This window comes from Trifolium pratense, linkage group LG3, assembly GCF_020283565.1.
Source record: "Trifolium pratense cultivar HEN17-A07 linkage group LG3, ARS_RC_1.1, whole genome shotgun sequence".
NCBI classification, from domain to species: domain Eukaryota; kingdom Viridiplantae; phylum Streptophyta; class Magnoliopsida; order Fabales; family Fabaceae; genus Trifolium; species Trifolium pratense.
Genome location: NC_060061.1, coordinates 39,338,919 through 39,362,615, shown reverse-complemented (window position 1 = coordinate 39,362,615; position 23,697 = coordinate 39,338,919). Strand labels below are relative to the sequence as shown.

Genomic DNA, 23,697 nt, shown 5'->3' with positions numbered 1-23,697 from the left:
AAACTTGAATCAATGTCAAGTCTCAAAGTAGTCAAGTACAACATCATCAACATATTTCATAACATAGCCTTGATTATATTTCATGCATATTTGAAATTAAATCATATGGAACATAAAAAGGAGCAAGATGAAATATTACTTTCTGCCCAACAACACATTCCTTTCTTTTCTCATACAATATAGCAATCACAGTTCAACCTGCAAAACCCATTAAACTTTCGATTTTCCGAATTTTTTTTCCGATTTGCCGATTCATAATCCGATTCTGGCGAGGACCGGACTAAGGTCTGATTCCCACAAGTGTACCTCTTCTCACATTCATCTTCCACGTACCTCAGAACACTTGTTAAATATATTAAAAAATGATTGTTCTAATAAGAAAATTTTATTTTAAAACTTGTGCACTAAACAGTACCTCGGGACACCGGTTGAATTACTCTAATATTGAAAATAAACAGTACCTCGGGACACCGGTTGAATTACTCTAATATTGAAAAGATAATTTTTTATATAATATTTTAAAATATTTAATGTACAAGTTTCAAGATAATTTTTTTTATTAATATATATATGGGATTTGCTAATGCACACCCACCATTTTTTATCAAGGTGTGCATTAGCAACGTACACCTTAAGGTGTATTTAACTACTTTTTAGTTATCATTTGCTAACACACACCTTCTAAAAATTAAGTAGGTGTATTATAGCAAATGCCTATAGGAGTTGCTAACGTACACCCACTTATTTTTTAGGTGCATTAGCAACATGCACCTCAGGGTGTATTTAACTACTTTTTAGTTATAACTTGTTAACACACACCTTCTTAAAAATAAGCTGGTGTACGTTAGCAAAACCCTATATATATATATATATATATATATATATATATATATATATATATATATATATATATATATATATATATATATATCTAATTCAGTAATTCCATGAACATTTGACATGTGTTTTATTTGATCCTTGGGCATGCGGTATGTGTTGTTACAAACCTTAAAGGGGTTGGTGTCCTAATTCTAATTATAATAAGAGGACTATAAAGTATAAACAATTGTTATGTTGACCAAATTAATTATTCATATAATATATCATTCATAATTTGTTATTAATTATTTTTACAAAGACTTCTTAATTTGTTATTATCACATTTATACATAAGACAAGATAATGGAGTAAGTATGAAAAAATTATTTTTTACAAAAAGAATGATCAAACAAGAAGACATAGTATTTGACCAAAAAAAAAATAAGAAGACATAGAATTTGTATAAGATTCAAAGCAAAGCAAATTGTAAAGCTATCTAGCTACTGCTTGTTCTTGTATACTCATCAAGGAGTATATATTATTATCTCCTCTATTGCTTATTCCATTAAGGTAATCAACAACTAACCATAATCATCATCAAATGTTAATTTTGTTATTTTCTTTAATCATGTTGAGAAATGATGTTACTTTTATGGGGGGTGTAAATAATACAGATGGCTGTTGAATATTATGATTTTGGACCTTACAAAATCCACCATAGTTCAGTGTTTCATACAACAGATCTTTCTTTTGCCTTTGTTAACCTACGTCCTGCTGTGACTGGTATATATATATATCTTGCTCCATCACCTCTTTGATCTTACCCCCCTAATTTTCATACTTTAATATCTTTATTAATCACTTTGCTTTTTTCTTTTGCAGGTCATATCCTTTTTAGTTTAGTATATGATGTTAATGATAATACTATGTATGTCACTCTTTATAAACTCTCGGCTAAATTGCACTTTTGACACCCTAACTTTTTCAAACTTTCGATTTTGGTCCCTAACTTTCATAATAGCACTTTTGGCCCACTTGCATATTTTTGAAGCTGAATTTGGTTGACTTAACATTAGCTACATGTTCTGATCTGTCCAAAGCGCGAAGTGAAGCGTGTTGCGGATCTCACGGACGATGAGAATATTGAGTTATGGCGCATAGCACATAAACTTGGTAGACAACTTGAGAGCTACCATAATGCATCATCACTTACATTTTGTATCCAAGTAAGACAATTGAAATATAATGTTACTTGATTGCCTAAGTGTATGTTTGGATCATGACAATTTCATTGTCAATCTAAACATGTGCTAAGACTAATGCCATGCTTATACAATTTTTCAACTTAAACAAATTAATCAATCTTTCTTAATCATATAGGATGGAGCTCAAGCTGGACAATCAGTTCCTCATGTTCATATCCATATCCTTCCTCGGAAGATTGGCGATTTCGAAAACAATGATGACATTTATGATGTGGTAGGATGGAAACTTTTGTGTGACTAATTCTAATATTGTGACTTTCATATATATGATGTTATTATTTGTGTGTGAATGATGATGATGCAGATAAATGAAAAGGAGAAGGAATTGAAAAGGAAGCTAGAGGTGGATATTGAGAGGAAAGATAGGAGCCTTGAAGTAATGGCACAAGAAGCTGATGAATACAGAAAATTTGTCTTTTGATACTTTTTATTAAGTGGCACTAGAAAAGATATGAAGTTACTTAATCTCTACAAAATAATATTGATAATAAGGGAACTGAGTCATTTGGAAACTTTTGTATTTACAAGTTTTCTATTGTATGGAAGAAATTGGAAATTATGTTTTTCTTATGCTAGTTTTTGTATTGTTCTGATGGATGAAATCAAAGGTCATTTACCAGAATGTCTTTCAAGTACACTTTTTTTACGCAAACAAACTTAACTCGTATTATTCAAAATAAGAGCATGGATGGAACAAATGATACTCGTTTTAACTCGAAATTCTCCTATATCCAATGCTTCGGCCTCTACAGATGAGGGAACGCCATTATACCAAATTATCTTAGTGACAATAAAATTACCATGCTCGTCTCTAACGTGCATACCCACTCTCCAAAAACAATATTGTTCCGTGAAAAGAGAGGCGCCAACATTGCATTTTAGCACTCCTTCTAGCGGCTTGCTCCCACGATTGCCTGCTGCAATCTGCTGAACTTGCAGATAACCTATGATATGCTGAATTTGCACTGCAATATGTTGGACAATAGCTGCGCTTGCATTCTGCAGAGAGAAAAAGAGAAATAAGGTATTTCAAAATACCTTTCCTTTAAACCTCAAAAAAAAATTGACTAAATAATTGGTGTTACCGCCACAAGGTAAGTAAAATCTGACCAATAATTGTTCCTATTAGAAATCGACCTTGGGTTCTTCCGAACGATTCGTTATGAGACTAAATATTTTCTTTTTTGGTTTTCACCCTCTGGTTCATAGGGGGAGGGGGCCCTAGTAGTCCAGAGTTCAGGGCGAGTTCTGGCATTAAGTGGTTTCAGTCCCCTCCCAAATGCAGTTGCGGAGGATCGAACCGTGGTCCTCTCTGTCAAGTTCAACGTCAATCACCACTGAACCACCTAACATTTGGTGTTACGAAACTAAATATTGTTACAAGATAATGTATACTTAAAAAATCAAGTTCATTTATCACTATCCCAAATAACTTTGCAGCTTCACTACGGACCCATTTAATCAATTTATCTGGATCCTTATATTTTTTATTTGTTGCAAGTTGAGCACTCATATCTACAACATGCACCTAGGCTTGAGGTATGTTACGCAAAAAAGGATCAGAAACCTCGGGTTGACCAATGTTAGGCTTCAAGGCTCAATAAAGGAAAATTTTGAAAAACATTTCTCAAAACACAGCGAGCGAAAAATAGAATCCGAAATTAGTTGCACTTCGAAACGAAGTATACTTAATGGGCAAAAAAGAAATTTGACGAGTTTGGGAGAAAATGGGGGTAAAGAGAAAAATTCAAAAACTAAAGTAATTGCATTCTAAATAGCCCATATATATGACATCATGTACGAGAGCTTCTTTTAACGCCACGTGTATTTCTCGCACTTTTTTCTAGTTTTCTATTTTACATTTCTGTTACTTAAAATGAGAATTATGAAGGAAAAAACACCTCCTAACATAATTTGAAGATTTTACGGTCTAACTACTTGAGTAGCGGAAGGAGTATTTTGATGCGAAATAAGTTTTGACGTTTTCTCTCCCGACCCCAGGGTTTATTTTATACCCCCTAAAATCTCATTTTGCCCCTCGTATTTTGAAAAAATTTGGCCAACTTATTTCGGTTTCTATAAATCGAAATTGTTAAACATGGAAAAAAAATCGGTTTATATAAACCGAAATACCATAAGTGTTAAGAAAAGAAGAAAGATTTATGTGAAAATTCGTGTAGAACTGTCTGTGGTAAATTTAGCATATCTCTATGAATATAAGTCGTATGCTAATGATTTTTAATCTGGTGGAAAGAAGAGAAAATTTACTACAGGATTGACACCAGAATTGTTAAATTTCATTAAGTATAGTATGAGAAATTCTACCTACAAGTTTGAGAAAAGTTTTTGCTATGTTTCTGTACCAGTACATTATTTGGTTAAACTGAACCAATTGGATAGTTAACCCTCAAAACAAAAATTATATTTGTAATCATGACACCCTAAGCTTTCCAACGAGTGGTCGTTTACTCAAATTGGACATCGTTTAGTATTTCAAATAAATTGTGGAAGTTGAGGGTGTGATGCTGACTTTATGCATGAAATCTGGAACACATACGAAACGCAAAATTTGGAACACAAAATTTTGGTTTTTATTAACCGAAATTTTTTAGCATGACAAAAAAATTCGGTTCGTACAAACCGAAGTACCCCCAAGGGAAAAAACGGAAATTCAGGGGTAGAAAAGAAAGGCGGGGGCCGGGAGAAAAAACATCATAATTTTTCTCAATGTAGCCCAGGTGAAATCTGGCCCATAAGCCTCTCCCAGGCCCAAGCCCAAGTCGTGAATTGGCGGGAGTATCTCCGATAAACCGTCAGTGACAGTACTTGTGAGTTGAACGGCTTCGATTTCGAACCTGTCGTCTTCCTCCTCCTTCATTCACCATCACCATGGACACCACGCTCTCCGTTCTCAAGGTAACCCTATTATTCAAACCCCCCTTCATTTCTCATCTTCATTTTTCCCTTTTCCTTTTCCTTTTCCTTTTCTTCTTCTTTATAAAAAATTATGATAAATCATTGCACAAATCTTCCAACTTCATTTCCATTATTTCTTTTTATTTGTTGCTAGTATACTTTGATACCCACATTTTAGTTTCCATTTTACTAGGTGGGTTTTCAAAAAAGTTTAGTTTTTTTTTGGGGTTTTAGGGCTTTTTTTTTTTTTTTAATGTGCAATGGAAAAGTTGTTATTTTGGCCAATTAATGATGTGATTTTATATGTTTTGAGTATTTCAGTGTTACAATATTCTTCAATGCTGATATGTTTACAACTTGTTTTCAGGATTACTTCGGGTTTTTGAGTTTTCGGCCTTATCAGAAAGAGGTTATTGAGAAAATTATTGAGAAAAGGGATTGCTTGGTAGTTATGGCTACTGGTAGTGGCAAATCCTTGTGGTAAACTGCACACTCTCTTTGTTGTTATTGTTCTCAGAAGTTAATTGCTTAAATTGGAGAGTTGAAGTTGAAACATGAAAAAGCTAATCTTTTTTTTTTTTTTTTTTTGTTTTCCTTTTGAATAGTTATCAAGTACCTCCATTGGTTGTGAAAAAGACTGGGATAGTTGTGAGCCCTCTAATATCGTTGATGCAAGATCAGGTGAGTTAATCTGTTCTTCTGGATTGTTGGAGATTTTTGTTTTGGCTTTCTATGGTTTGAATGACTTTAAGTAGCTTCGATTAGTGTGGCTTATCTAATTTGGGAGAAATGGGAAAACAGGTAATGGCTTTGAAACAGCGAGGTATCAAAGCTGAATATCTTTCAAGTGCTCAGAAGGATTACACCGTTCAGAGTAAAGCTGAGCGTGGTCAATTTGACATTCTGTTCATGACTCCTGAGAAGGCGTTAACAATTCCTACTAGGTATGGAATAAAATTATGCATAACCTTCGTCCGTGTAGTTTATGACCTTATTTTGAGTGCATAATTGCTGATAATATAGCTTATTGATAGATCAAAATGTGATAGAGTTACTATAGAAAATGGTAAAGTTGCTACAAAATCCTAATCAGGAAAAGTGAAGTAGTTTACCATATTTTATCAAGAAATACTCTTTTTGCAAAGGAATGAAGAACCATAGAATTAGTTTTTGGAACTGAAGTTGTTTGACCAAGAGGTTATTCTGTATGAGTATCCTGCCATTGTTTTCCAATTTTTGTTTTTATTTTTGTTCATCCATTTTCAGTCATGCAAATGTGCGTGTATTCTACAATGAGATTTCAGTTTATTCATGAATCCAATGCTTCTGGTCTGGTTGTTTACTTGTGGTTGAGATGATAATGCACCAGTATATCCGTGATTAACTATAATTGCTAGTTGGGTGATTCTTTTCAGGATTTGGTCATTGATCTTCCCACACTTTGCCTCGTCTAATTATGATCTGCTGTTAATTTTTATGTGATTTATGCAGTTTCTGGTCCAACTTGCTAAAGGAAGGAATTAGTCTTTTTGCTGTTGATGAAGCACATTGTATATCAGAATGGGGGCATGACTTTAGGGTCGAATACAAGCAGTTAGACAAGTTACGTGGTGTTCTGTTAGACGTTCCTTATGTTGGTCTAACAGCAACTGCTACTGAAAAGTAAGCATCTTTTGTTTTGGGTGTTAGCAAAGCATATCATTGGTGTTTTCTATAATAATTTTATCCACATTTTGTGGCTGCTTTATCTTGTACCCTTCAACTAATATGATTCTATGGGTAGATTACAAGAGCAGAAACTTATCTTGAAAATCATAATACAAATGATGTGAAGATTAAATTAACAAATTTAAGCATGTAGGGTTCTGCTATCCGTTGGTTTAATTTATTGAGGGAAATACTTCTCTCAGATGATGATGCCTTGTCATTTATGGTAAACTCTTTTTCGAGGATAGGTTTAGGAAGCTCAGGGTCTTGTTCTAAGATATATTTTACTTAAATCTTTACTGATAAAACAATTCCAGTAATATACCTCCTGCAGTGTACTGTTTGTTGTTGCTTTCTATTTCTCTTTCATAACATCTCATTTAAGAGGAAGGGATTTTTGTTACTTGTGTGCTAAAGTGCTAAACTCTATTCTGAGCGGTGCTATAAGAAATAATCAGATATATTGACATTATTACATTCAAAGTTTAGTCACTGTATTTATGTGATGCCTTTTATTTAACTGTATTTAGTGAACTAGTGTAATTGGATAAACTTTACGCTTGTACTCATTTATGTGCCAATATTGCCAGGGTTCGGTTTGACATCACCAATTCCCTGAAGATGAATAATCCTTATACTGTAGTTGGTTCATTTGATCGCCCAAATCTTTTCTATGGTGTCAAGCAATTTAACCGTGGACAATCTTTTATTGATGAGATTGTGGAAGAAATTTCAAAAGAAGTTGCTAATGGTTGTTCAACTATAATCTACTGCACAACAATCAAAGATGTAGAGCTGGTAATGTGCTAGAAATGTTACAGGTGAAACCCAAAATTGTGTTTCCATGCCATCATATCACTGAGCCACTTGAACCTTAAAATAAGTTTATTGTTGATCTTGTTCTTGCATTGAAAATAACATTATTCTACTTTCAATAAAAAGGTCGTGTATGATTGTCGAACATGTATGATTGTATTGCGAGTCCATGCACATTAATGAACTATGGTGTAGCTCAAGATTTTTTTAGTTTACAGGCACAATAGTTTAAAGCGGTGCTGCATGGTATTTTATATAGGATATTTGTTCATCATTTAAATCCGTTGTATACAAAAACAAATTTGTAAAATTCCTTTTAACATTAAGAAGGCCTTGGTAGATATGCAAAAGGAAAAAAATGTTGTTGAATTGAGTCTTCGAGTGAGTAACATTTGTTCCTGACCTTACACAATACATCGGTACATACCTTGTTTTGTTCAATTGCTCTTCTGACTATATTTTATGGGCTTCTGGCCATCACTGTTTGGATTTTCTATTGTCCTGAATTCTATTGGAGTGTATGAACTGCAGCCTTTACATTTGTATTAATTTATTTCTTTTTTGATATAGATATATAAGTCACTTACAGAAGTAGGTATTAATGCTGGAATGTACCATGGCCAAATGAATGGAAAATCACGAGAGGAGTCTCATAGGTGAACATTCTGTCTTATATATTTATGAATGTGAAATCAATTTTGGCCTTTGATCATTGTAGGTGTGAAGCATGCTCCTTCCCCTTCTCTCCGTTTCTCTGTCTCTTGTTGAAGATGGTTGATTCATTGTAAGCCTAACTGTCTGTATGATAATTTTTTCAGATTATTTGTTAGGGATGAAATGCAAATTATGGTGGCTACAATTGCCTTTGGCATGGGAATAGATAAACCTAATATAAGAAAAGTGATTCACTATGGCTGCCCTAAGAATCTAGAGTCCTATTACCAGGAAAGTGGGCGATGTGGTAGAGATGGTATAGCTTCTGTTTGTTGGCTTTACTACACAAGAAGTGACTTTGCAAAGGGCGATTTTTATGCTGCAGACTTAAAATCGGTACATATATTTATATTAAGAAAACAGAGGTTTGGTTGATTAATTGTGTGTTTTAGTGAGCATGGAACTTGCTGACTGCATGCGTATTTCCCGTGTACGAGTTGACCCTATTCCCTTAATAATGTTTTTGGGACTCCAATGTACCAGGAAAACCAAAAAAAAGCTGTTATGGAATCATTGCTGGCTGCTCAACGCTATTGTTTGTCCGCAACTTGCAGAAGAAAGTTCTTGCTTGAACACTTCGGGGAAAAAACTGCAGCTGATAGATGTGGTTTGCCTTTCACTTAGATCCTTCAATACAATTTTACAGTTTTAAAATAAGAACTTAAAGCTTATACAATAACCTGCTGTTATTTCATTTACTTAATAGAATTAAGGAACAATGTATTTAATTCTAACATTCTCCCTCAATTTGGAGCATATATGTCATGACACGTGTGCCAAACTTTGTAAAATTAAAGTCTACTTGTAGCTCTCTGATAAATATATCAGCTAGTTTTTGGAGCTGTCAAAATCGGGTAGTAATCTCACCTCAGGAAAAAAAACTTATCTTTTTCGCTTTACTCTATGGTTCAATTTCTTTCATTCTTGTCTGTAGGAAACTGTGATAACTGCACAGTCTCGAAGCAGGAGCGTGACCTGTCAAAAGAAGCATTTCTTCTAATGGCTTGCATTCATTCATGCAAGGGCAGATGGGGCCTTAATATGCCGGTTGACATCCTTCGCGGTTCTCGAGTAAGTTGTTCAAAATTCAAACTAGGAAACATTTCAGTATAATTTAAAAGTAATTTGTCTGATTTTGGAGTTATTTTTCGGTGGCATTAGTTTCTTGCTCTTTTCAACATGCACTCCTTTTGTGTATTAGCATATTATCATTTTGTTTCATTCACAAATAAAAACTTCGGTCGTCACTCGTTATTAAGTATATTCTGTATCAAGTAAAAAATAAAGTATATTCTTTATTTCTTATCTCATATTACCTTTGGGTTGGATTTTACCATTTGGTTCTTTTCCTTTAGCCTTGTATGATAATTATAATTTATTTAATTTAATTTTTTTGAGCATGCTTATACACCATTCATTTTCACCTAGTTATGCGTCAATAGGTGTTTTAGAAAAAGAAAAAAGGATCGAACGTCCAGACAGAGGTACTGGGTATGATATTTTAGTAATGAAGTTGTAGAATTCATTTTAATGCCCTAATCAAGATCGGATATTTGGGAGAAAATCTGGAATTTCGTTGATTATAATGATAAGGATGAGAGATTACCTAGATCTGCACAATACAGAATTTATTCAGTGATGGTTCTTTCATATATTGACAATCATGAACTTCGCATTAATAAGAGTGAAGGAAAGAGAAGGCACCATGGAAATGTGTATTCCATCCATTGATGAAAGTTTTATGTCACTTATGCTGTAGGATACTTCCATAACCATACACTATCAACAGTGAAGAACTGAGTTGCATTCATATAATAGTCTGCCAAGTGAAGATGCACAATACTAATACTTGACTTGGTTTAGGGAATGATCTTGAAAACGTTCAAATAAAATGAAGATTGAAATTGTATGATATTGAGTGCAAAAATCTGTAAATCCTATTTAATGAAAATAATGGTTCAATTGCACAAAAGCTCACTTAGCTCAAAATTACATGATATACTGGATCCTATTGCCAGTTATTCTTAGTGACAGTTTTTTTTAAAAATACATTGGGGAAGGGGGCATTCTTATTAATTAACTAAAGTGGTACTAATGGTAATTTTACAACTGTCCTCGAGACAATTTGAACTTTGTCCCTTGAGGTTAGAAAGTCAAACTCTTGCCACAAAGCTGACACCTCATGGACAAAAATTAAGTTTCTGTTTTCTAAAACATACTCCACCTCAGTGGTTCAAACCCAGGAATAAATTTACCAGAGTTGAAGCCAGAGTGCTTATTGATTAATATGTGGCATTTGTAAATGACAACATTCAAATCCTTAAGCATCAATACAAATAAGCATTTTAAGTTATTGCAATGATTTATCATTCTAGTAAATGTAAACTTAAAGTGTAAGTCTCATTAGGGTTTTCAATTTAGGTTTCATTCAACCTTGATGGTTGCCTTTAAATTTCCTCATTACCTTCCAACTGTTGATTGTTGTATTTACTCATGGCTTGTAGGCAAAGAAAATAATCGACGCTCAGTATGACAAGCTTCCACTTCATGGACTTGGGAAAGCATACCAAGCAAATTGGTGGAAAGCACTCGGACATCAATTGATTTCTCTAGGTATTTTGAATGGAATAATATACTCAGTTGAAGTCATGACTTGAGCATGATGTATAAGTAGTAAAATACGCCAAATACTTTCTGATTTAGACACTACATGATTAGATTGCAAGTACTAGGTTACAATATCGAGAGCCGTGAATGGAAGAGTTTCTGTTTTTCTGTTTGACTGTCACCTGCGTGAATTTTTTATATAGAGGAAAGGCTAAAGATCCCTTAATTTTTATCTTTCCTCCTTTGATTTCCATTTAACCTAATGATAGAATAGGTTGCCTTCTTGCTACTGTCAAGCAAAATTTTTACCTTGTAGCAGTATCAGCATATGATCCATACCAAGAAAAAAGACTTCAAAAGAAAAAAAATTAGCATTTTTTATAAATGCAATTAAATTTTCATGCATCTCTTGCTCTATTTGGTAAATTAAGTTTATTTCTTCTGCTGTAGATTTTACATATACCATACTTCACAATTTACACAAAAACATATCAATCTTTTATTTTATACAAGAATTTAATTTCAAGAAAATTGTGAGATCAAATTATGATTGTCTCCCAATGTTCTACAGGTTATTTGAAGGAGATTGTCAATGACATGTTCAGAACTGTAAGGTAGGTCGGTTATTGGGTAGATTAAGCAATTATTTGAAGCCTTTGTACTTCATTTTTATTATTAGTTTTCCATTGTCTGTACCCATCTACTATGCACCTTTAGTTTCTTTGTATATGTAATATTTCATAACTGAAAATACAATCCGACATAAACTCTGTTCTTTCATTAACCAGTGTCAGCTCAAAAGGAGAGCAATTTTTGGCCTCTTCTAGACCAGACTATCAACCTCCTTTGGTTTTGCCATTGGTTGGTGAGCTTGAAGAGGAGGAAAATAGAAGCACGGAAGAATTCAAAAATTTGACCGCTTCAGAATCACAGGGTTTCTCGGAGGTTGTAATGAAGTTGTGTTATGCTTTTTCAACTCTTTCTCTATTTCTTCATGTTTATCCTCAATGAAGCTGGGAGAGTATAGTAGTATGGACTACATGAGTAGTTTTGGTCTACCATGGATCAATTTCTAATAACCATTGATATATTACGATATAATCACTTTTTTTTATTAATTTATAATATATCTATGGTTATTAGAAATGGTTTCATGGACCAAAACTCGTGCAGTCTGTGCTATGCATATCCATGAAGCTTCTTAAATAATTAGACACCAGCTTTACCGTTTTCAATTTATTTTGTTTCTAAGAAACATCAACCATATGTCTACTCTAAATCTTTGTGTTGTACTTCTCTACACAGACTGATGGAAAGCTCTACCAAATGCTTTTAGAAGAAAGATTAAAGCTTGCAAGAAGTGTCGGAACAGCTCCGTAAGTTTTATTCTATTTTAACACTTTCAACACAGCCAGTCCTACTTATAGTTTCTTCATGAAGCTGTTATACCTTTGTAGATATGCTATATGTGGTGATCAAACAATTAGAAGAATTGCTTTGACAAGACCATCTACAAAAGCAAGGCTAGCAAACATTGATGGTGTTAATCAGGTACGTCGAAGTTATAGGGTTTTCAATAAAGAGGGAAGAGATAGAATAAAAGACTGGAATTATGAATATTGTTGACGATACAAAAAGATTACTCAATAACCTTATTTATACTAATACAATACTAAAAAATCGAATAAGGAAACAAATCATGATAGTAACTGAGAAATATGGAAACTAATTTTAAGATAAGAAATCTAATCTTATGACATAATTTAGGATACTCTTAACATAATATTAAGATATTTCCTTATCTTCTAACAACTATAGATAATTTCTAATCTGATTCTAATATAATATATTTTTCATTTTTTCAAAAAGAAATTTGATAATGTTTTATTTGTATTATTCTATGTACTGATAGTATTTTATATATTATAGAGTATTCTGAAGATCTTTGCAAATTGTACCAGCCCTACTTATTCAATCGACTGATTTATAATCTGATAAACTTCCCTTCCTTGATGTATTCGACTATTTTTAAACAAAGTAAATTCCGATATATTCAACAAAAGACGTTATTTTGAATGTTATTTGTTTCTGGGTTTTGTTTCTAAATTAGTATGGCAGTTATGGCTTTCTTATAAACTATCAATTATATTTGTTATCTAAGTCATTTCATGGTCAATTATAATACACTGTTATCATTTGTCAGAGTTTCATGGATCTATAAAACCTTGGCTAGTTTTTAGTATGAATTTTATGTGTTTTCCCTTGAATGTTCATGTGTATCAAAGTCCTATTGTGCTAAATACTTGAGTTCTTATTAGCAATTATAGCTTAAGATGCATAGAAAAATTAGTGTACTCCAAAGTTTCATTTCAATACTACAATGTAGCAATCTCTGAATAAGAAAATTTGTTATGGTACTGTCCAGTACAAACACGAGTTAAATCTCTGAATAAGAAATCCCATGATCATATTTGACATTCTAATGATCGTTAATCACATCTCGGAGCATGCTGCACTGCTAAGTATATTTGGCCTGTAAACATTTCTTGATATAACCGCAGCAACGAAAGAAAAAAAAAAGTATTGTATCTCGTCACTTTTGTCATTCAAAATACTAAACTCTGAACCATTTTGAAACAGCACCTTGTAACAAGATATGGAGACTATTTTATTCAAGCTATTCAGAAACTATCCAAAGAACTAAACCTATCATTGGATGGAGAGGTAATTTTGCAAACTAATGAAGTACGAAAAGTATCTCCGGTAGTAACCAACAAATCGACGAAGTTGCAAGGAGCGAAGTTTGAAGCATGGAAAATGTGGCATGAGGAAGGTCTTTCTATTCAGAAGATTGCTGTATGTCTTACTAATCTCTTGTTACTAATAAAGATCTATGCTTCACGTGTTTTGATGTATAACTTCTTCCTTCCCCTGTTTGTAATCTCAGAACTTTCCAGGTAGAGCAGCTCCTATTCAAGAACAAACTGTTGCTCAGTATCTGCTGGATGCTGCCCAAGAAGGATTACCATTTGATTGGACTAGATTCTGTGAGGCGATAGGGCTGAAACAAGATTTCATATCAGCAATTCAGGGCGCTATTGTAAAAGTTGGATCTGCCGAGAAGTTGAAGCCTATAAAAAATGAATTGCCAGAAGAAGTGAGTTTAAATCTCTGGCCTTCATGATTTTAGTACATCTCTTAATCACTGATGCGCAAATATGGCCAATGCATTTCAATCTAACATAACAACGCTTCTCTGCTTCGCGACAACTTTCTGATTTTGGATTTATTATTCAATGAGGTTGATATTAAATAATTTTTCATGGTGCAGATAACTTACCCTCACATCAAGACTTACTTGACGATGCAAACCTGTGGAATATCCTTAGAAGACATTCAACCTAAAGGTCACCAGTCTGTCAAAGACGGTGAAGCTGTAAATAATGCTTCAGATTTGTCAGAGCCTCCTTTAGAAACACGGCAAACAGAAAGTCATCTTGAATCTGACATTTCTGTCAAAAGTTTGATGGAAATTGACGCAGTACCTTCTGAACCTGTCAATGGTTGCCAGGTACAGAAGCTTCCATTAGCCTGTGAGGAGGAATTCACAAGCAAACGACTGAAAATCAGCGAAACTGAGGAAGTGAGTTTAATTAAATTGAAAGCTACAGAGAGTTCTGTTGTAGAGTGGCTGAAAAACCATGATGAAGGGGTTAGTGAGAACATGTTTATATTTCACATCGAAAGCTTTATAATATCTGTTTATATCCTTTGTTTTGTGCTTATAAAATATGTGATTTATTGGTTTCAGGCTAATTTGAATGATATTTTGGAGCACTTCAATGGATCCAATGAAGATTCCATTGTTGAACTGCTAAGTTGCCTTGAGTGTGACTTTTTGATATATAAGAAAGGTAACATGTACAGGGCTATGTAAAGAATTTGATGCATAGGGTTTGTAGTAACCATGCTTGTAGAAAAGTGGTGTTTTTCGACTGGTCTTTTGCATTGTTATTATAATGTTTGGTGGATGAGTTTAAATGATTGCATGACCAAAGTTTAGAAGGAAGTGATCTACTTTTTCTTATGTTGCTAATTAGTACCTTTGAACAATTGCTAAAAAACCGAGCTAAAGAGTTCAACCGGCTACACCATGAACTGACACTGTTTATTTATGGTTTGGTTATTTGAGAGGTTTGTTCAGGGTTGAACCGTGAACCGCCACTGTCTATGCTTTGGTTATTTGAGCAGTTCGACCAAAGATGCAGTTCGACCAAAGATTTCAACCTAGTTTGAGCGGGTTTAAAATAGTCAAAACATTAGTCGATTTTTTAAACATTGACATTCAAGTAAAAAAAAAAAAAACTTTTATTGAAAATTACAGAATTTAATATATCAATATTTAAAATATTCAAAAGCATCAGGTAAACAGTGAGCTTTAGGAGAGACCGACTGCAGAAGCTTCCGTTGGCATACGTTACCGGTCGGAAAGCATACGTTACGACAGAAGTTATTCATAACAAGTCCCACATCGGTCAATTCTGATCCATGGGAGGTATATTTTGCTTATATAATAGTAAGCGGTAATAAAGAATAAAAATATTAAGACATTTTATTGTCAAAAATAAATAAATAAACATTCTTATATAATAACATTTACCTTTTGCCGTCAACCAATGTCCCGGCGGCGGCTGCGGCTGCGGATCTGCTCGTGGAGAGACAGAGACAGAGTAAGTTGTCTGCCGGACCCATTACTTGAAAAAATTCTCTCATATCTTCCTACAAAAGATGCATTTGCGACAAGCATCCTCTCAAAAAGGTGGAAACCACTGTGGCGATCACAGCTCATCCTCGGTTTAGACGATAAAACTTTCCCAGATGCTTTAGCCTTTCGACAATTCTTATACTCCGTCATGGCAATGCGAGACAACACTCTACCCATCCTTTCATTCCACCTTAATTGTTGCTACCGCTTCTACTCCGACAAAGATTTCTACAATTTACTTTATGCAGCAATCACACGAGGAGTTCAAAACCTCAGCATCGATCTCCCTCACTGCAGCATAATGACCACATTGCCTACTTTCCTTCTAACTACCAACACCTTGTCAGTACTCAAATTGAAGAGAGTTAAAGTAACATTGGAACCTTGTCAGTACTTTCCTTCTAACTACCAACATCTTAAAGTCCTTCACTTGGAATCTGTCGGTTTCACATATTATCAAGATATTATGAAACTTCTATCTGGCTGTCCCATTTTAGAGGAGTTGGAAGCAAAGGATTTAATAGTATACACACTTTGTAAGGAGTTTCCAACAGATACAGATGTTCCAAGCCTATCCAATTTGGTCAGAGCTAACATTTCTGATGTTCATATTCAGTTTGATTGGATTCATAACATCCACCATCTCCGCACACAACTCGTATGTATCTATCTATTTGAGCAAAAATAATCTTTTTAGTAAACATTAATCATAAAACCAATTGAATAGTCAATCAAATTGAGTGACATTTCTCTTCACAAATAATAATATTATGTTTCTGTAACTCATGCAGCGGGGGCCCTTTGGTTTTGATACCATGTTTCACAATTTAATCCATCTGGAGCTTATATTCGACTTCAACTATCGATATCTATTCCGCTCGCAGCACAAGTGTAGGTGGCTGACAAAAATTCTTAAAAATTTCCCCAAGCTACAAACTCTTATCATTGATGAGATTAATAAGGTTAGGCAATGCCCCCTTTTTTTTCTATTTTTTTTTTTTCAAGTTTTTTTACTTCTATATTTTTCAAAAAAAATTCAATTGTGTATCATTTTCAGTTTGATACAGTTCACAATTACTGTGATGGAAAATGGGAAGACCCAACAATCATTCCAGAATGCCTTTTATCTCATCTTACAACATGCTCACTTAGAAATTACAGCCACTTAAGCTGCGAGTTTCAATTTGCAAAATATATAATGAAGAACTCAAGAGTACTCAGTACCATGACAATTCAGTGTGCCAAATTCCTAGAGACAAATACAAAGCTCCAAATGTCAAGGGAATTATCTTTGTACCCAAGGATTTCAGGCGCATGTAAAATTTTATGTATTTGAATGATAATAGCAACCTTAAGTTTGTAACAAGCTTTGTAATAACTCCAATAACTTTTATTTAAAACTTATTTCTCAATGTTGAGATTGTTTGTCTATGTGCAATAACTTATCCTTTAGTTATTATGATTTTATATGCAAAATCATGTTATAATTTACAGGCAATGAAGTGTGGTTAGGATGTGTTGAAGAAGTTGCATATAAGGTTATTGGTAGAGAGTGTAAGTAGAAAGATGTATTTATGCTCTTGAATAACAATTGTACTTGCAGGACAAATTCCTTGGGGTGACATATAATTCCAGAGCGATTAAATTGACTTGTCCTTTTGTTTTGTTGGACTGAGGTAAATGAATTGCAAGCTATGCTCAATTTTGTGTATGAGGATGTAAAAGGCAGTTGGGGGAGAGAAAGATTGAACTGTTTGAGTTGGGTAGTTTTCTAGGCATGTAAAATAGTCTGGAAGGAATGCATTTGTATTTCTGCAGATATTAAAGGAATTTCCTTCTTTACAATACAACCATGTGATAATTACTACATGTGCAACCAATGCTATTGCTGTGAGTATCAGCTCGCCTCCCTGGGGAAAGTAACTTGCAGAAAGAGACTCGAAGAGGTTTGTCATAGGCTCCAAAAAATATCATTGAAGAAACTGCTCCAAAAGATCTTTAAAGGAAAAAGGAAAAGTAAAAGTTCTGGACAGTATCCCTTTGATAGAGTCTCTTGGGAAACAATGACTGGAATGCAAGAGAACTGTCTTCCATCTTTTTCCAGCTGATGGGCAAGAACAACTCCCTTCTGTGTCAATTGCCGTGGAATGGATGCTTACAGGTGATCCGCTAAAAGACAAAAGCATCCGTTCATCTCACATATATGCAAGTTCCCCCGACAGGAGAACACTGTTCAAGGTTTGTAATTAGTTGATCTTCGTATTTAATATTATCTTAGAACTCAGAAGCCTGTGTTTAATAATATGTTGGATATCATATTCAGAATTTACTGTTGCTGCATTGGCACTTAATGGCTTAAAAGAATATATATGTATTTTGTACCGTTTTCGTTATTCTCATTGTATTTGCTTAATGCTTGGCTGTGCCTTTTGCAGGCATTGCATGCTTTATGTTTCAGATGAATCAGTCTCCTCCGAGGTTGCCCTTGATTTATCCATTAATCAAATTATGAATGTCTTGAGTTCTCAACAGTGGCTTGATAATGCATCTATGGAAACAATAGGCCAATTGAGTTAGCAAGTCTGGCACAGAAACATTTGTCCAAGTATATAATGGGAATAAAGTAACTTGTTGATTACGGTTTATGTTAATGGTTAATAATCATATGTTTTAAGCAATATGTTTGTTTTACTTGCACAGGAAAGTTACGACAACATAACTGTCAATATGCATCACTGACTTTTTGCTTGCAATGAAAATTACAGACTCTGACATATTTCATATGCCCATCTTCGTGAGAAATTACCTGCAAAAAGTGTAAGGTAGACAAATTACCTGTCACTCTTAATTTACTAGAACTGCTACACTTCAGTTATTGGGGGTTATAAAATTAATATTGTCCTGCTTTAGATTGATTTTTGGCGACAATACTTCAGCTCGGTCATTTTTTGAAGATCAAATTATATTTTGGCGACAGACTTATGATCAGTTAAATATTGTATATGTATTTCATTTCTGGCAGGCTCTTCAGTTGTACAAGGTTGATGTCGGAACTGTGGTCTTGGAGATTATTAATACAATTGAAGGTGGCCCACCATGAAGTTTCAGCTTTTAGTTCTGTGATTTTTTGGAGGTTGATCTTGTTGGTAAATTGAAGAAGCTTATTCAGGATGTTCCTTTATCTTCGGTTAGTGATAAATGGGGCTATGGTTGCCGGATCAAGAAGGTGTACTTTTGGTAAAATCACCGTACGATGTCCTTGCGCAAGTCTGGCTCTTGTTTGAAAGCAATGTTGTTCAAGCAAATTTGCCATAGTCTGGCTCCTTCAAAGGTGGTTTCTTTTTGTTGCATTGTGATTTTGCTCAGTGTGTGTGGAGGGAGGTGTTTAATTGGGATGTGTATGTTTGATCTTGTGTGGCGAATTGCTGGTTGTTCTGTTTCAGTTTTGCTCGCTTTGTCTGTTGGTGCATGTCCCGTTGCTGTGTTGCCGTTTGCCTTGGTGCAGAAAGAGTAACAGTGCTGCGTGTTAATTTTTTCTGAATCTGTTTGTGGCGTAGTTTAGTAGTTTTGGTGCCTGTGTTGTGCTGTTTTAAATGATATTTTGGAGCACTTCAATGGATCCAATGAAGATTCCATTGTTGAACTGCTAAGTTGCCTTGAGTGTGACTTTTTGATATATAAGAAAGGTAACATGTACAGGGCTATGTAAAGAATTTGATGCATAGGGTTTGTAGTAACCATGCTTGTAGAAAAGTGGTGTTTTTCGACTGGTCTTTTGCATTGTTATTATAATGTTTGGTGGATGTGTTTAAATGATTGCATGACCAAAGTTTAGAAGGAAGTGATCTACTTTTTCTTATGTTGCTAATTAGTACCTTTGAACAATTGCTAAAAAACCGAGCTAAAGAGTTCAACCGGCTACACCATGAACCGACACTGTTTATTTATGGTTTGGTTATTTGAGAGGTTTGTTCAGGGTTGAACCGTGAACCGCCACTGTCTATGCTTTGGTTATTTGAGCAGTTCGACCAAAGATGCAGTTCGACCAAAGATTTCAACCTAGTTTGAGTGGGTTTAAAATAGTCAAGACATTAGTCTATTTTTTAAACATTGACCTTCAAGTAAAAAAAAAAAACTTTTATTGAAAATTACAGAATTTAATATATCAATATTTATAATATTCAAAAAATTCAAAAAACAAAAACAAAATTCAATTAATAGTTTGGATTGCTCTAAACTTTTTTTAGGAGGTGATAGCAAGGATTTATTTTCTCTAATGCCTTTGAAATTATAGTTCAACATTGTAGATGACAATGAAAACTCAACAACAAATTTCAAAATATTATAGCAGTTCATAAAAAAAATATTGTATGAATTTCCATTTTAAAATATTGTCATCAATGATTCTGTATTATCCTCTAAAAATGAATTTCCATTTTAAAAGAGCCAATTACTTCTTTTTTTGTCAAAGTTATTATCGTCTCGTTAACACAATTTTTACAAGTTGGTTCCCTGACAGCAAAAACTAAGTGTGTGAAAAAATTAACCTCCAAAAATTAGATTTCAAACATTCTAAATAGTTGCACATGCAATCCCCAAAATGAAGGAACAAACCAACATGGGAAAAAAGTCAAAATTACAGCAGTGACCCTCAAAGAATAAACAAAACATAATGCTTTTGTACTATTTAGGCTCAGGCTCAGCCCTTTAATCAATATCTCTTGATAACAGCAAAAATTGAAGAAAAGTAATGTTTGCACTTTGCATATAATATTATGCATGGTCATGAAAATGATGGAAATGTGTGTATATATTAACTAATAAGCCAAAACTACAGTTATAGTTAGATTAACCATTCTCCCACAAATGTTAAAACAGGCAGGGGAGGAACAAGATTATCTTAGTAAAAATGTTAATCTCTAGGTAAAGCATCTTCTTGATCAAGATTAACCCCTATGCTATTTTTCAAAACAGTACTAGAATGTAGATGTATTTTGCACTTGCACTGGAGCTCCATGAATCTCTCAACATCAAAATGTTAATCTCTATGTAAAGCATCTTCAAGATCAAGATCAACCCCTATGCTATTTTTCAAAACAGTACTGGAATGTAAATGTGTTTTGCACTTGCACTGGAGCTCCATGAATCTCTCAACATCAAAATTATGTTTCTTACAAAGCTTCCTCTGCCTTGAAAGAAAGAGCCTCTTCAACAAGTCTTGGTAAGTAGGATCTCTTGAAGTGAATAAAAAGTAGGCATAACCTGTAACTAACCCGGTTGTGGTCACAAAAAAAGCAATAGGTTCCATTACATCCCATGAAAATTCCCAAAATGTTAGCCGGAAGAATAGCCCGACAGTACATATACCAAATCCAAGTCCAGACCAAAGGAGGCGTCGCACCTGTTTATGTGCCAACACATCAATTTCCTTTTTCTTGTCTTGTAGTTCCTTTAACTCCTCCCTCATAGGATCGTCATCAGAAGTTAGTGCCAGTGGAACAGCTCTTCGAATCAGATCCACCACCTAAACAAACAAAACCGGAGAATTTAGAAACGTGCACACATTAAAACAGACAATTGAATTCCATATTATTTTCTCTAACTCTAAAATATATATGTTCAAAGAGGTTTAGAACAACAACAATATGCTGATCAGACTACCTGCAGAACAAACCAAAAAGAAATAAATGTAATTTTGAAAATCGAAGCATCCACATAGGTGCAGATTGAGGCATTATGTCATGCACCAGATGAAACAGCTATTGACTTCAAAGTTTTCATAAACACTACTTTCTACTGTCTCATTAGTGCATGCTTCAGCTTCAAACGAGACAAATTGCAACGTAGACAGACTGAGTAAATCATCTTCGAAATTGAAAAGTTCATCAAAAGGGCAAGAGAAGCGCAGACTATATAATAACCATGATTCAAAACTCTTTTCATCATTAGTACATAAGATTAACTTTGCCTAGATGTAAACAAGAATTCATTGTAGAAGCGAGAAATGTCTATATTATTGATATTTTCCTTAAATGAAAGAAACCCGTCTGCTAGTATATAATAGCTAATAAACTAAGTTAACCAACACCCTCGAAGAAAGAACAATTAAAGTAACGTAAAATTTCACAACCAAAAACCAGATTCAAGAGTATGATAATATGTGGAAAGTAGATGAAAAGGCCAAGGTTGAACGACCGAAGAGCGCAAGGAACAATGACACAGAAATTTTGTAAATGTAATATAGTTTCATTCTCCTTAACAAAATGAAATACATTCAAGCTTGTCACAAGAAATTACCACTGAATTAGCCACAAAAAAATTAGTACGTGTTTTGAAACTTGATCTACTCTACTACCTATAATTAGTAATTGCCGTGAAAGATATAGGAGTAGCTGCACTTGAAAATCCATATGAAAATTCAAACCTAAATCATGTATTTATCATAAATGAAAACATAAAAGGTGAAAACAGAATGAGTCTTGTATGTTTATCATGGAGTTAAGCCAAAGGGTGATTCATGAAATTATAAAACCCTTTTTACACAATGCCCTACATGATCCAACCATGTAATGAATGTTATATTAAGGTTGAAAAACACTAAACATGTTTGGTCCAAAGGTATTGAGATTGTCCAATGTTAATTCAATTGTTGCAATAATATGTCCCAATTCAAAAAGGGATTGAAACATAAGGGACCCTTTAAAAGGCTTTAAACATAAGGTATGTAAAACCAAGATATTGGGCTCAAGTGATTAATGAGCTCCCTCTAGGACGAATCAATCGGGAGAACCCGAGTTCAACTCCTAGAGGAACAGTTATTGGCCAGACTTTACTTGCCTCGAGGCCAAACTCTGGATTATTGGGCCCTCCCTAGAAACTAGGATTAATACAAAAAAAGTAAAATAAAGACCCTCTAACTTAAAAGCATAAAAGGGAATAATAAAATGGCATATACTCTAAGCTATGATTAGTAACAGTTACATATCTTCTCATGAGCCCCACATACACAAATTCTATTCTTATATCAAGCATAAACAAACACATTCTAACTAGAAAAAAAAGATAAAAAAATAGCCATTGAAACATTTAAAGCTCTCACCTTATCAGGATGCAGATAAACCTTGTCCCTAAAGAGTAAAACAACCCCAGCCTCATCAAGAACCTTTGCGAACGTCCCAGCCTCGTCTTTATTCCTAGCAATACCACAATTCTCACAAGCTTGAAGAAGTTCATTATATGAAATAACTTCTTTCCCTTCCATACCAAGTTTAATCTTAAGTGATTCCACATTCACCAATCTCATAAGCTTCTTAGCCTCAGAAAATGAAATAGTTTCATCTTTTCCATTACCATTACCACCAACCACAGTAGAATATGATGATAATGATAAACCCCTTTTCACCTGATTCAACATAACTGACAAATATCCAACCCCTTTTCCTCTTCCACCATTATTACTACATACACCCCTTAAACCTAACAATGGAGGACCAAAAGGATGAAACTTTTCCTCATAAGTATGTGTTAGATTAACAATAGAAGATACCCTTTTACTCAATGACCTAAAAGCTCCACTAGAACAACACCACCTACCCCACATTTTGAAAAAAAATTGAAACTTTATGTGAAATTGTTAATAACAGAGAAAATCAAGAGTAGCCCAGTAATGTTATGAAGTTGAAAATTGTATATATTGAAAACCCAGAAAATGGGTGGAGGAAAAGAGAGAAGAGGAGGAACAATAAGAAGCAGGTTAACGGTGACGGAGTTTATACGCCGTTACTTTGTTGTTGAGTTAGTGGGGCACTACTATAACTACTTTTTGAAGTAATGGTAGTAATTACTAACGGCTGTGAATTAACGGCGATACGTGTTAAGAACGTGGGTGGGTCCCAGATATTGAATTTAATTGACGAACCACGTCGACGACGCGAAAATACACCGCTTTCATTCTGCGTCTGCGTGCAATGCATGCTCTTTTTTGTTGTCTCGCTTGGTATTCCGTCACACGTGTAGAGGTAAAATAACATTCTTTTTTCTTTTATTTTTCACAAAACATTCTCTATTTTTTTAGGGGAAAATCAAGGC

General features: G+C 34.2%; 4 protein-coding genes across 6 annotated transcripts; 3 read left to right on the top strand and 1 right to left on the bottom strand.

Moving 5' to 3' along the window:
- Positions 1–965: 965 nt before the first annotated feature.
- Positions 966–2,641, top strand: LOC123916356 (bifunctional bis(5'-adenosyl)-triphosphatase/adenylylsulfatase FHIT-like). Its single transcript, XM_045967798.1, has 5 exons — positions 966–1,389; positions 1,494–1,604; positions 1,899–2,045; positions 2,200–2,298; positions 2,389–2,641. Exons 2-5 carry the CDS (start codon positions 1,494–1,496, stop codon positions 2,503–2,505), a joined length of 474 nt encoding a protein of 157 aa, XP_045823754.1. The 5' UTR covers positions 966–1,389; the 3' UTR covers positions 2,506–2,641.
- Positions 2,642–4,814: 2,173 nt separating this feature from the next.
- LOC123913784 (probable ATP-dependent DNA helicase RecQ) lies at positions 4,815–15,025 on the top strand. Its single transcript, XM_045964634.1, has 19 exons — positions 4,815–5,000; positions 5,368–5,480; positions 5,606–5,681; positions 5,802–5,944; positions 6,492–6,662; positions 7,298–7,505; positions 8,094–8,179; positions 8,342–8,573; positions 8,721–8,844; positions 9,172–9,308; positions 10,742–10,850; positions 11,416–11,458; positions 11,633–11,789; positions 12,150–12,220; positions 12,302–12,395; positions 13,485–13,700; positions 13,792–14,001; positions 14,176–14,556; positions 14,656–15,025. Exons 1-19 carry the CDS (start codon positions 4,974–4,976, stop codon positions 14,779–14,781), a joined length of 2,724 nt encoding a protein of 907 aa, XP_045820590.1. The 5' UTR covers positions 4,815–4,973; the 3' UTR covers positions 14,782–15,025.
- A 423-nt stretch (positions 15,026–15,448) lies between these two features.
- LOC123913783 (putative FBD-associated F-box protein At3g50710) lies at positions 15,449–17,040 on the top strand. Its single transcript, XM_045964633.1, has 3 exons — positions 15,449–16,267; positions 16,401–16,571; positions 16,667–17,040. The coding sequence occupies exons 1-3, from the start codon at positions 15,521–15,523 to the stop codon at positions 16,943–16,945; spliced, it is 1,197 nt and encodes a 398-aa protein (XP_045820589.1). The 5' UTR covers positions 15,449–15,520; the 3' UTR covers positions 16,946–17,040.
- Positions 17,041–20,401: 3,361 nt separating this feature from the next.
- Positions 20,402–23,472, bottom strand: LOC123913782 (calcium uniporter protein 5, mitochondrial-like). 3 transcript variants are annotated; one of them, XR_006811709.1, is made up of 3 exons: positions 22,709–23,338; positions 20,561–21,133; positions 20,402–20,526 (listed from the first exon to the last, which is right to left on the bottom strand). XR_006811709.1 is itself a non-coding variant. In XM_045964632.1 (3 exons), the coding sequence occupies exons 1-3, from the start codon at positions 23,207–23,209 to the stop codon at positions 20,818–20,820; spliced, it is 678 nt and encodes a 225-aa protein (XP_045820588.1). In that variant the 5' UTR covers positions 23,210–23,340; the 3' UTR covers positions 20,741–20,817. The 3 variants fall into 3 exon arrangements, 2 of the variants coding, with proteins under 2 accessions (XP_045820587.1, XP_045820588.1); XM_045964632.1 differs by lacking the exon at positions 20,402–20,526 and having other exon boundaries at positions 20,741–20,871; positions 21,011–21,133; positions 22,709–23,340; XM_045964631.1 differs by having other exon boundaries at positions 20,402–21,133; positions 22,709–23,472.
- Between the last annotated feature and the right edge of the window lie 225 nt (positions 23,473–23,697).

Coding starts and splice junctions, on each gene's coding strand:
- LOC123916356 (XM_045967798.1), top strand. CDS start 1,494: ATGGCTGTTGAATATTATGATTTTGGACCTTACAAAATCCACCATAGT. Junction 1,605..1,898: donor TACGTCCTGCTGTGACTGGT/ATATATATATAT, acceptor TAACATTAGCTA/CATGTTCTGATCTGTCCAAA. Junction 2,299..2,388: donor ATGATGACATTTATGATGTG/GTAGGATGGAAA, acceptor ATGATGATGCAG/ATAAATGAAAAGGAGAAGGA.
- LOC123913784 (XM_045964634.1), top strand. CDS start 4,974: ATGGACACCACGCTCTCCGTTCTCAAG. Junction 9,309..10,741: donor ACATCCTTCGCGGTTCTCGA/GTAAGTTGTTCA, acceptor CATGGCTTGTAG/GCAAAGAAAATAATCGACGC. Junction 11,790..12,149: donor AATCACAGGGTTTCTCGGAG/GTTGTAATGAAG, acceptor TTCTCTACACAG/ACTGATGGAAAGCTCTACCA.
- LOC123913783 (XM_045964633.1), top strand. CDS start 15,521: ATGTCCCGGCGGCGGCTGCGGCTGCGGATCTGCTCGTGGAGAGACAGA. Junction 16,268..16,400: donor ACCATCTCCGCACACAACTC/GTATGTATCTAT, acceptor TAACTCATGCAG/CGGGGGCCCTTTGGTTTTGA. Junction 16,572..16,666: donor TCATTGATGAGATTAATAAG/GTTAGGCAATGC, acceptor TATCATTTTCAG/TTTGATACAGTTCACAATTA.
- LOC123913782 (XM_045964631.1), bottom strand. CDS start 23,209: ATGTGGGGTAGGTGGTGTTGTTCTAGTGGAGCTTTTAGGTCATTGAGT. Junction 21,134..22,708: donor TTTATCTGCATCCTGATAAG/GTGAGAGCTTTA, acceptor TTGTTTGTTTAG/GTGGTGGATCTGATTCGAAG.